This window comes from Thunnus maccoyii, chromosome 17, assembly GCF_910596095.1.
Source record: "Thunnus maccoyii chromosome 17, fThuMac1.1, whole genome shotgun sequence".
NCBI classification, from domain to species: domain Eukaryota; kingdom Metazoa; phylum Chordata; class Actinopteri; order Scombriformes; family Scombridae; genus Thunnus; species Thunnus maccoyii.
Window position 1 is genome coordinate 7,670,973 of NC_056549.1, and position 13,240 is coordinate 7,684,212.

At 41.9% G+C, this 13,240-nt stretch overlaps 1 protein-coding gene across 4 annotated transcripts in view; it reads right to left on the reverse strand.

The window, feature by feature from the left end:
- The window catches only part of disp1 (dispatched homolog 1 (Drosophila)), a 92,292-nt gene that overhangs the window by 24,654 nt on the left and 54,398 nt on the right, over window positions 1–13,240 (reverse strand). For 3 of the 4 annotated variants that reach the window (XM_042390231.1, XM_042390232.1, XM_042390233.1), the window contains exon 4: window positions 835–1,594. In XM_042390231.1, the coding sequence (XP_042246165.1) occupies window positions 835–1,553 (719 nt within the window). In that variant the 5' untranslated portion in view covers window positions 1,554–1,594. Of the gene's footprint in view, window positions 1–834; window positions 1,595–8,740; window positions 9,027–13,240 lie in introns of those variants that run through there. The other variant, XM_042390234.1, reaches the window with a different exon arrangement.

Genomic DNA, 13,240 nt, shown 5'->3' on the forward strand with positions numbered 1-13,240 from the left:
GGTATGGAAACAATATTGTAATAGTGTCTGAGCAGAAACTCAGGTCTCATATTAGGACCAGTTTTGGAAACTTGTATTGTTACCTTTAAGCCTTTAAGCACAAAACCCATCCCTTCTTTTTTTATTTTTACTAGGAAAGCCTATTTATACAAAAGCCTTCCTCAAATAGCTTTAAGTGAAATCATTAAGTCAAGTCATGTTACTAATTTATACGCCAAAATCACAAATTTGCCTCAAAGCGCTAAAGGGTCATCACTGTGTTACGTTAGTCAATGTCAGCTGCAAACTTTCATTTGTTGTTCTTCCGACATGCTGGTGTGACCCTTTGTATCCCGTCGGTGGTGACGTTGTGTGACAAGCCTCTATTTGGGAAAACTGCTGGTAAAATAAGCCTCCCGAAATATTACCCATGAATCATGGACCCTAACAGCCGTAACCCGCCTCTGACTGCATTCCAGGCCTAACGTGATCCCTAAACATGGATGTGACATGTTATTAAGCATGGGGGCACAAAGAGGAGGCTTATAGGGGGGGACCGGAGGACTATGAGAGACCCTCTGTTGCCTAAACTAAAGGATATGCTTGCGGTCAATAAACATGCAGTCATGCAACAGATTTGTATGCTTGGTTCACACAAATGCAAAACTCAAATACTTATAAATATGCCTCAAGTTTTATAACGCCAACCGTCACTCAGCAGGACTTTACTTGAACATTAATGATCAATGAAATACCACAATGCTAAACCACAGAACACCATATTTGGCAAACGGTTACTGTCTAATGCTTTTGAATAAACCGATATCTAATCTATTAAGGAAAACCAAGACATACCTGATGACAGGTGCATGCGGCTGACTCTGGAGGCGCTCCTGCCAGCGCTGGTGAGGGTGGTGATGGAGACAGAGAGGGGAGGAAGGGTGAGGAGCGTGGGGATAAGGGTTAGAGTATGTGCAGGCGGAGAGGCAGCAAGGGCAGGACGGAGGGGTCCCGGGATGGGGGACGGAGCCGGGCCCGGGGCCTGTGCCCGGATTCCGGAAGAACGGGCACTCCTGTTGTCCGCAGGGGCAGCAGAGGGTAGAGTGGAAGTGACAGTTCTGGCAGCAGAGCAGCGGGGGCTGGAGAGGAGAGGAGGAGGACGACGGTGATGACGGGGAGAGGGTGGAGGCAAGGTGGCGTTTGGCCAGCCTTTGGGAGTCTGTGACGGCGGGGGAGGAGGAGGAGGAGGGGGAGGCGGCGGCGGAGGAGGAGGAGGACGGGGGAAGGTTCCTCAGGGAGCCGTTCTGTTTGACCACTCCGCCGTTTTGGCTGGGTCTGTTCGCTCTCTGGACGACATGCGATCTCTGCTGTGCTTTAGACGCCGCGTCCTTAGCTATGAGCTCTTGGTCTCCGTCTGCTGGGGGGCAGTCGCCGCTAGAGGCAGCTGTGAGAGGGTCCTGGCCATTGCTGACCGGCGTACTGGTGTTCGAAGGGGCGTTCCCGCTGGCGCTGAGAGGATGGTGCCCTCCATTGCTGAGGGCCAGAGGGTCGCCGCTTGCGTCGCTCAGGGCCATGGTCCTCTCCCAGTGGGCCTGGCAGGGACACTGTCACTCCGCTGGGAGGAAAGAAGAGAACAGAGGGAAGGAGGAAGATTAAGCTTTGTTTAACTTAAAATAACATCTCAAGGAGGGAGGCTTTAAGAGCACAAAAGCTTAAATGCTACTATTAATCAATGTGATACCGTTCCTTCTCCACTTTAATTTATCTTGTCAGAACTCTTTTTTGAAGGATTTCTTCATTAGGTTCCATCAATAATGAACATTTGACTTGTTACAAATCAGTTTTTGAACCATAAAGCACAAACTCATCACCTTTCTGACTTTCATATTAAAGAATAGTTCAAAATTTGAGGGGAAGTTAGATGAGAAGATCGATATCAACTGCCTGTTTGTTAAATATGACGCTACAGCCAAGAGGCAGTTAGCTTCTCTTAGCTTAAAGACTGAAAACAGAAGGAAACAGCTACCTACTGTACTCATCTAAATCTCAACAAAAACTGCATATAAGCATATTTCCCAAAATGCATCATTGCAATTTTGATATCACATGAGCTATTGTTTCAGATTAGTGTCTGTTAGTCTTCAGGAAGGGAAGCATTGATGGGAATAAATGAGCATTCATTCAGCGATCGGACAAACAGCTCCTCAATACCGAATACTGACACAGAACTTTTGTTTATCAGAGGATCTTAATGGATGTGCCTTAATGGATGTGCTTGAGACAAAAAAGAAAATAATGGAAGGAATGCTGAGTGTGTGTGTTTCATCTGGTATCTTAGTAAAAATAAACAACTGAGATTCAATCTAATACAACAGGGTTCACTCTCTTGGAAACCCAAAACAACTACTCCTCAGAAATTGAGCAGAAGAGCTTTTTTCCATTCACAATGAGCGGCGCCAAGTGAGGGCAAAGGAGGACGCAGACTGTCGGAGGAGGGCTGAAAACTGTTACTACTCAGCGAAAATAACGTAGGAAACACACTAATGACATTAGAGGAGGCAAAAACAGTGGCCTTTTTAACCTCTCAGAAGTAGCGTTTTCAACTTTTGATTTGTCAACACATGAATTTGAATTTAATATTTGATGAGCAGTGTCCAGCTTGGCACTAATGTGACACTTTATGTGAGCTTTAATGAGGCTGCATCAACAGTCTGTGCAGCTGTGTGACTTTCAGCAGAGGCTAGCTGCAGCTAAAACCCTTTCTGATCCCTTTTCTTGTCAGCTTATTGCAATCTTTAACTTGTTATGCTAACATTTACTGTACTTTAAAGTTGTAACATACATGCAAACCAATGCAGACACTCTTGCAGAATAAAGAAATACAGAAAAATGAAGTCAGAAAGAGGGAGGAGGTTTTATTTGACGGTTAAAACTGAATCACCGCTGAAATATTCGGGGCATACAAATCTTTCTGTCTTCTCTCTGGAGTCACAACAGTCGTATTAAATAGAGGGGCCGTTTCAGATCAATACGATTTACAGAGCATGAACAAGACCGGCATGAATGAATTGGCAGTGTTTGTATGGATTACAAAGCGAGAGATACTCCTGCATTAGGAGGCTGAAAAAAAAAAAAAACAAGTTCCAACAGAGTGAGAAAAAACAGAAGGTTCACGTTATGCTACAGTTTCAGCCCCTATGCTTCGGCTTCAATTACAAAAATACTCACAGGAGACCGCGACGTGAAAATGTGATTCTGTGGGCTATTTTAGCATAGCAGGGAGAGAGAGAAAAAAAAAAGTGTGTCTGTGGCTTTGTGCCATGATATGCTTGACACACTTCAAAAGGAGCTGAGTTGTGTTTCGCAGGTAACGCGGGGTCGAAGTGGGCCGTGTTGTTGGAACGGAGCCCAAACTACAGCCCTATGGTGGAAAGAAAACCCTGACATGAGCCAGGATGAAATAATCATACTACAAGGCATGTGTGTGTGTGTGTGTGTGTGTGTAAAAAATACTGACATGTGGCCTAAAGTGTCTAACATGCCTCAAAGTTTCTGGCCAAATACAGCAGTGAAGCAGCAGCTCTCTGCCTCTAAAAGCAGAAGCAGGATTCAACAGTGTCAATCACTACGCACAAGACTTGGGATCACATTTCAGCTTTAAAAACTACTCTGATAATAATTACAATTGCAGATACTAATCATTATTACCATTACTAATAGACTAATATGTAACATGATGAAAGCATATAACTAAAACAACTATACAACTGTTTGAGGGGTCACTGATGGTAAAAATGGTTTATGATATTCTGTGACATTCAACACTGATTAAAACAAAATAGCATAAAAGGCAACGACAGCATAAAAAGACAAGCAAGCCACAGGGTTTCTGCCAGAGAAGTTGTTTTGGGGGGGAGGGGGCTCAAATAGGGGGCTAACCCATTAGAGCTGGATGACAAGCAAGACACAGGAATTTGGTTTTGGGTCTTGAGGAAGTTGTAGCATTTATTCACTGACAAATAGCTTAAACTGTACACACACTGCACTGTTCACAGCTATACTGCTAACACACAACCTACGCACTTAAAAATGCAATTTAAAAAAAACAAAAAAAAACCCTGATGCTTGGGGCCAGGCAGGCTGCCAGGCTTGCAATACCTTGGCAGAAACCCTAAATCCCCCCTCCAACTCCACCAAAACCCATGTATTTGGTTTGGTTCTTTGCACTTAGTATTAAACCACAAAAATCATAAAAAAGTATTAAAAAATCAGTTTGGAAGCATGTTAGGATGTAAAATAAAATCAGGTCCAGATGAAAATAAAACAAAACCGAGTATCAGCCATCACATTCGAGTCCAGTTAAGACATCTACGAAGGCTCCCCCAGTCCTTCTTCTCTGGAGTACAGTAGGATGTTAATTCATTGAACCGGTATCTTTGTGAGGAAGGGGAGGGTCAGATTTCCAGTTTTCTAAAAATGCATTTTTTTCCAGCTGTACTGGCAAGTCAAATGAAGTGCTTGACAGAGTTATTTGTTTTCAGTGGGTTCAAGTCTCCCAGGATCCACACTTTAAGATCCTGTGGAATAATCTTTTTTTTTTATATGTCTGAGGTAGTTTTAGTGATATATTTCCCAAAACTCTGCAATCATTTGAGCAAAAACAGATCACCCTACCCCTAACCGCTAACCCTAACCTAGCTTAACAGGTGTATAGCATGTTCTGTGCAAGATGTTGAATTGAATTAGTCTGTGCTTAGTGGAGATTAAAAACGTTTGAGCTTGCTCCAAAAGTGTGTGCCAGTCAGCGTCATTACATGAGCAATTTAGATCCCATTTGAGTTTTCCAAGAGGTCTTTCATATTCAGGACAATTATTGTTGAGAACATTGTAAATAGCTAACGTTAGACCTCTGGTTGATGTACGTAAGGTGTTCTCCTCTAGTACGCCAGGACGTCTATCAGGTGAGTTTGCATTGACCAAGTGTCTGATTTGCAAGTATTTAAAACAGGTTGTGTTGAGGCAGGTTGCATTTTCCGGACAGTTGCTGGAAACTAGAGGATATACCTCCTGTGTTTAAGTCCCCAACTATTTTAATGCCTTTATCCACCCCAGCCTTTGAGAGTGCTGTCTGGTATGGGATTTGGAATATAGTGGAGTGTTTTTAAAAAAAAGAGTGACCCCCTTTAGATTCAAGACTGAAATAGGGCCTCCTGGCATGAAACAAAAGTGTTTTGTATAATTGGGTTCTTGGTAATTGTACTCAGTTTGTTTTTATTACCCAAAAAGGGAACTACATTCAGCGGAGTTGTTTGCAATTCTTGTTTTTCCATTGATATCCATCTGCTTTCATTGTCTTCTGAATGTAACCACATCCATATGGGTCTAAACTGTGATGCAAGATAATATTTTCGGAAATTGGGGGGAGATTTAAACCACCTTTTCCACATGGGCTCTGTAGACTGGTAAATTTGATTCTGGAAGGTTTCTTACGCCACAAAAAAGGATGTCATTGCCTTGTTTAGGTCTTTAAAAAATTTTACGGACACTTTAAAAGGAATGCAGTGGAAAAAAGGTATGAATTCAGGAAAAATATTCATTTTTATTGTGTTTATTCGTCCAATTAAGGACACAGGTGAGTCCAATCATCTTTGGTTCGATCCAATATTTAATTTTCTATGTATGTTTTATCAAATGATTTCCCAAAACTCAGATTCCCATATATATATAAATCCATTGGGAGACCATTAATGTTCTAAATAAGTAATAAACTACGACTGCGTTTCTCTTTTCGACATGTTGAACTTTTCAACGTCACATATTTGAGTTTCCATCTGGACGATTGTGAACTGGTCCCTCAAGATGTTTGAAGACAGCCAAGACTCTACTTATCTGCGATGCCATCGAAAGATAAAGCCTCAACTGGAGGGTGGTGACGTGGGAAATGTTTCACATGCTTCATACCTAAACTGAAGAAGCCTGGAAGGATAAATCATCTAAAAATACTGAATGTAATACAGGCACCTTCAGTTTTACCTTTTAACTACTTATTTTATAACCTTTCAGGAAACCGACACACACACACAGGTTTTCCTTTTCCCGACCACATGACCCCTGAAAAATATTTCTCCGCAAAATGGATGTGCTTGCACTTGAGCGCCGAGCGATACATCACACTAGCCTGCTTTCCCCCCCCATCATCCGACTCTCCGAGCAGAAGGCGCGCGGCGTATGTGACCAATGCGCTCTGTGACACCTCGACATGAGTGAGCGGTGAAACATGAGCGTGACAGCCCTGTCGGGTCAGGGGTGGCTGAGAGGACGCGGTTGAGAGAAGAAGGGGGGGTGGTGAGGAGTGGGTGGGGGGGGAAGGAAGCATAACTCCTGAGCCCCCGAAGAGCTCAGAATAGCAGAGTGCTGAGGGAAACCCAGATTAAGTCATTAGTCTGGCTCCCACAGCTGTCAAGAGCCTGTAAGAACTTAAAAAGGTTGGATGGAGACAGGAGAACTTGAATAAAATATGAAAAAAAAAAGAAATTGTGAGTATATGAAGAACATTTGTGCTACTTTATAGTGTAAATATGCAAACAAAGTGTGTTTTCTGCTGTTTGGGACTAAAGGAATTTATCCTCAGCTCTGCATGTGTGTGTGTGTTTGTGTGTGTGTGTGTGTGTGTGTACCGATGCCGAGCGTTGACAGGCAGGTGAGACATCTAGGGCAGTCTGTGCGGACACAAGCAGGGTCTTGTGTCTCTCTTCTAAATAAAAGCTGACAGCTGGACTAAACTGCACCACGAACAACTGGAACCGAGGCTCAAAAAAAAAAAACGCTTCCGCCATTCCATCCTTTTATGAAGGAAGCCGAGCCGGTGATGTCGATCGGAGAGAGGCGCCGGAATATCTGAATTAAGATGCATTAGTAGCATCAAGTGTCGTCTGGTAGTAGTTAGCTGTAAGAGAAAGTAGAGGAAGATTTCCTCCTACTTTCTAATTTCTTTGCTTCATTATCTGATTTGTCTGAGATGATTTTGATTGTTGTGCTTTAAATAAGGCAGAAATTAACTTTCATTAAGTTTGAACAACTTTAAGGAAGAACATCAGGTTCAAAAATCATCCCGACGTTTAACTTTAAGTGCTGTCGTACTGATTGGCTTTGAATTTTTATGAAAAAGAAGCGTGAAATGAAGTGACCTTGAATCCTAAACTATCAGTCCCAGCAGGATCCAACAGGTCAAACTCTGTCTAGACTTCCAAACGAATGAAGTGTCATTTCCCCCTAATTTCATATGTAAACTCTACAGCGTTAAGGGCTCATTTGTGCCAGCAGCGATGAAGCTACACTCAGTCCTCCACAAAAACCACACGAGCCCTCGGTCAGAAGGATTATTCAGCGCGTTCACCCTTAAAATAACCGAGAAAGTCGACCAAAAACCCCGACATATGTAACCATTCCCAGGGCGGGTGGTTTGGAATATAGCAGGTGATGACGAAGCGCTTCTTCTGCCGTCTTTCATGTGAAGTTTATGATTATGGGGTGTGAGAGAGATAGAGAGACCTTGGGCGACAGGCAGCGACGCAACACAAGGCAAAGCCTCCTGCATCCCTTTAATTAAAGCTAATAGGCAGTAATTACCAGGAATCAGTCATGAGACGGTTAATAACCACATTGCTTCTAATAATAATAACATCAACAACACCAGGCAGGGGTCGTCCCGGCTAGGTACACACACACACACACACACACATATGCTTGACGAGGCTTTTCGACACACACTCTTCTGACATGTTTCTGGTTGTCAGGAGAGATTTTAGACATATTTGACCCCCTCGGGCTGCTTTTTTTTCACAGCTGGACTGTTTAACATACCAATTTTGGCGGTGCTGGCTCAAGGCTACAGCGCTGAGTCTCGAGGTAAATTAGGTGAACGACCTGCAGTTTGTATCATTCCATCAACCCAGATGTCCAACATTAGGATGACATTTAAATCAGAAAAGTAAGAATTAGTTAAGAAATGTCGTCTTTTACCTGCATTTTTCTTAACAGTATGTATGTGACACACAAAAGCAGCCTATTTGACACATTATAGGACTGTTAAACAGTATAAATAGACATTTTTTCCCCAGTAAAAGTAAAGTAAAATCTTTCTCACTCAATATTTAGATCCGTGTCATGCAAGCTGCAGACAAAACAATGGAAAAAATAAGACAACAGATAAGGAATTTAATCCTCAATCAGATTCAGAGATGTACTGGATGGTGACATCACTTAAATTTAGTTTGGCTGACTTTTAAGGACTGACGTAAACCTTGATGATAGTAAGCTATGCATCATAAATGTCAAACTGGGTTATTGTAGAAGACATGGATGATAAGCTTATAGTCATATGATTAATAGGCTAATCTTTGCTTATAGTCAACAGGCTTTGTGACTGCATTGAGATTATTTGTAGAAGTTGTAGCCTCTTTTTTTTTCTCCTAGTTAAAATTCCGCTACGTTTGAGTGTAAGTACATCAGAGGGGGTGTAAAAGAAACTGGAAGTCATTTTGACATCCGTCTGCTTCCAGCGAAACTCATTGAAGCTCAACAACGGAGACGCATGGACCCAAACTGCACACATAAACTTCCAAAATCTTGATTTTCTTTCTACTTCTGAACACATTAACGCTACACAACGACTCAAACTTACCGACTTCCTCGCCTCGAAACTGCCGCCGGAGGATTTGTACTAAAACAACAACAGAGTGAGTAGTAGTATCCTACCTACCGTGTTTTGTTTCTCCCGGTGCTTTGCGCTTGTTATCGCCGGTAGGGAACAGCAACACGCGGCGCTTCGTAAACCACCGAGGAAAGAAGAAAAAAACAAAACTCCTCGGTTTTTAGTTCAAATATCCGTAAGCGCTTTTAGGTAAACAAACAATACAACCCGACAAAAAAAAAGGGGCAGCAACAAGTCGTAGAGAGAGAGAGCGGGCTGTTCCTCATGGGAGTGCGTCCTGCCAGAATGACAAACAGCCACACACACACAAGCCCCGGCTCTCTGCTGTGTGTGTGGAGGAGGCAGGAGGAGGCGGTGGGCAGGGACTGCACCGTAGAGCACTGATAGGACGGTAACACTGTCTCGCTTTAACCCGCTCACTGCCACCACCAAGGTATCAGTGCAGCGTCCTCAACAAGATGCTCAGAGATATATACTGGAGTATTTATGTTATTAATATATGTGGGTTGATATCAGCAAATTTACAAGTGGAGACTATTTTCTTTACAAATGTCGCCCTGCAAGTTGGTTTATTTGATTCATTTCACCTGCATGGTTGCTAACATGTTACAACAACAGGTTATTTTATAAATGTAGCCTGCTGCTAGTCTATGGGGTTAAATTTGGGTTATTATAATTGAACAAACTCTCGCGAGCATCAAACAAAAAATGAATATGTTGAAAGTGAATATAAAAAAAATATAAAGCAAAAAAAAGACCTCAAAAGCAAAACTTTTTTCAGTTTAGCTGTTGAATTTTTCAGTTTCAGTTATGACACAGAGCTACATCCCCATTAATTCAATAATAATTAAATAAATTAATAATTAAAATTTCTATAGCACCATCTCATGCAAAAGCAGTTCAAAGTGCTTTACATAAAAAATAAAATAAATAATTAATTAATTAAAACAGCAAAAATGTGATTGTATACACACACATACAAACAAACGTATGTTCATTAAACAAAATTTAGTTTGGTTTTGAAAGAAAAGTGTCGGAGCAAGTCTAAGTCCAGCAGGCAAACTGTTCCATAATACTGAAAGCCATCTCACCAGACTTTGAAAGTGCTCTATAGGCACATGGAGGAGGTTTCCACCTTGAGACCGCAGAGATCTGCCGGGGTTATAAACTGACAGCATGTCTGAGATGTACTGTGGAGCCAGACCAGCGAGTACTTTGTAAACTTAACTTTTTGTGATTTGAGAACAACAGGTAACCAGTAAAGTTTCCAGAGGACTGGTGTTTTATGGTCTGATCTTTTTGTCCTGGTTAGAACTCGTGCGACTGAGTCCTGGATAAGTTGTAATGGTTGTTATTGTTTATAAGACCCATAAACAGAGAACTGCAATAATCCAGCCTTCTCATGACAAGTCAGATTGGGAAAGAAAGCCTCTGATTCTGGGAAATGTTTGAGTGATGCTGCTGATATGATCCTTAAAGCAGAGTTCACCATCCATGGTTCCTCTAAATCTGCTCACTAGCCAATTACTTTTGGAGGGACAGGTCGATGGTAACTTCCAGACCACTGAAACTGAAAAGTTCAACAGTGAAATTGAAACACTGAGCAGCAGAACAGCTGTGAAAAAGTGACCACAAAGGAGAGAAATCCAGATCAGTGAAAGGAACAAGGAGAACATTGTAATCAAATGTTTCACTCTTGTATAGTTTTATCACAAGTTTTGCATTTGAGGTCATTTTTTTTCACTTTTACTTGAACCTTTCTGGTTTGATTCTTGGGGGATTTTGTTCATTTATTATGACACAAATTTAATCCCCTACTAGCTTAACTTACATTAAAAAGTTGAAATGTTCACTAGAAATTAAGGTTAATACAACAACAAGTTTAACATTTTAGTTTACCTGAATAATTTGGACAAAACCTGTTTGTTCACTTCAAATGAACCAATGAAGAATAATCTGAGACAGTTATCAAGAAAACTAAAGTAGGAAATATTAAACAATAGTAAAGAGAATTTAACCGCAACATTAATTACATGAGGTAAGTTTTATAAATGAATAACCAAAGGACGCCTTCAACAAACCTACCTACAGAGACAGTGAACAGCCTTTAATTATCTGACATTTGATCACATAATTCCTCGATAGGGCCGCGCCGTTCTCAACACATCAGTTTACTTAAATTATAGATTACTGTTCGAATGTGTCAGCTGTTCTTCTGGGTTTAGTTTAATAACTACTTTAAAATAATGTCTTTCCTCTCTACCTCCCCACCCAAGGCAACAAAAGCCCTGAGTGACTTGAGTGGTTTCGTTCAAACCTCAACGGTGGTGGAGCGGTCCAAGTCAATACACCCTGAAGTTTATGTTCTCGTTTTAGATTAAACGACTGCCTCCGTAGTCCAGGATCCTCTAACATGAGAGCAAGATTTCAGAAATGATGCCCAACCTGCTGTCTAAATGGAGGAACACAGATAAGAGCATCAATCAAATATTATGAACCCATTTTTGTGTTTTCTTATGTAAAGTATCTGAAGATCTTGTTGCCTCCATACATTTACGTTGGGAGACAGCTGGATTTGCAAGATCACGACATTACAAGCTCACGCGAGAATCCATCTTGTCAGGCTTCAAGTTATGCGCTCGTGTCTGAACCATCGATGGTTTTGGACCAATCAGTGTCAGGAATCCAGCTGCCTCGCAAGTGTTGAAGAAAATCACTCAAGTCCTTCAACACAAGGTAAGGCGATGATAGACGGTGATTGACAGATGGTTCATCCAATCACCTGCCAAGTATTTTTTTGGAAGTGCCTGCCTTTTTCCAAACGGCTTCCATGGTCGACTCCAATGGTTCTGTGTAACAAACCATCTGGAACGTCAAGGTAGCCATACAGGTCATGTGATCTGATACATGTGGCCAGAAAAGTGTGGTATGTTCTATTTCCCTTTATATCATCAGATGTGTAGATTACAGCAAAAAAATACATCTTTCTTTTCATAAAACAATTATGAAAGAGCTCATTTATGGTATTGTGTAGCCAGGAAAAACAGCTACACAATGCCTGATTTTATTTAGGACTAAGTTTAGTCTACACAAATCGTAAGCTCATGCTGGGCACTAGTTGAGTACAACTTGCAGACATCACATTAAAATTAATAAGTGTATGTCGTCTTTATCTTTCAGTATCATCAGAGAGTGGTGCCTGCTTTGCTGAGAGAAATACCTCATCTTTACGGACCGGAGACTCTTCTGGGAATGGATTTCGCTCGCAAACAACTGATTCTTCTCAACAGGGGAGAAGGTTTATCACAGGGAATGCTGGGAAGGCAAGAGGGGCTGTACCTGGCTTTAATTTCAGCTGTCCACCAGGATTAGGACATAGTTCATATAGCAAGCTGTAATCATCTGCAGTAGTGAGGAACTCGTTCACAGCAGGCCCCCAGGCCGGTCGAAGCCTAAGCCATTTAGTGCTTTGTAGTTGTCTCTAATAATAATAGCCTGGTACTAATAAGTTGTGTCGAGTTTGTTGCATTGTGCGTCTCTTTAGCCTGACAAAAAATTAGGTTTAGTTCTCCTTTTGTCTTTGATATGGTGTGATTTGTCTCTACACTAATGAGGCACCATTTTTTTTATTAAAAAAAAAAAATACACCAGACCACAGGCTCTAACAAACATCTCTGCACTGTTGTTTTCAGGTCCCAAACATACTTTATAACATGCTCCGCTGCTGCCCTGTGGGTGCAGCGGTGAGGGAGCTGCCTGTGAAGTTTTACACAGCCGGTCAGCTCAGGACAAAGACGCCTCGCTTTAAAAACAACACCAGAAAGGCATTTCAGTACTGCACTACAGCACCGCAACGCTTCTCACCTCCACCAGGATCAACATCAAGTTGATATGTAGCGTTAAAATGCGGTACTGGGTTTGGGTTTAGCCATCCAGGTCTGACGTCTGCCTGCACGGAGCTAAAGAAGGAACCACATCAAAGGCCGCACTGTACCAGGAAGGACAGAGGCCCTGGTGAAAGCCCAACGGCCCCTGGGATGATTGCACACAACTCATCAAAGTGACAGGTTTAGCGGACAACAAAAACGGGAAGGGGAGGGAACGGTTAAAGGAGAGGAGGGGGGGGGGATGAGGATAGAAGAGGTCAAGACGTTTCGAAACTGTTGAAAGCTTTGGCATGGCATGTCAAAAAATAATGTTTAATGCCATTTCAAACTTGCTTTTAAAATCATTTTTTCCGAGGCAAATTCCAAATTTCGGGGTTAGAATAACTATCATTCCCTCTCATTGTGTGTTTAAGTGAAGCAAATGTAGAGCAGACGAGCAACCCAAACAGCAAATTGTTGTTTTCTCTCTATGCTCGACATAGAGAGAAGGGCATAAAACCTCAAACAGCTGCATAAAAAAGAACAAAACAGGGAAAAGGGGGGGAAAAAAAAAACTCTCCACTCTCTAAAAGGCTTCGTGCCGCAAACTGAAAACGATCTAACCGGTCGTGTGAATCGAAAGCACGTTAACGACGGCGATCTAACAGCAGAGCGTTCAGAT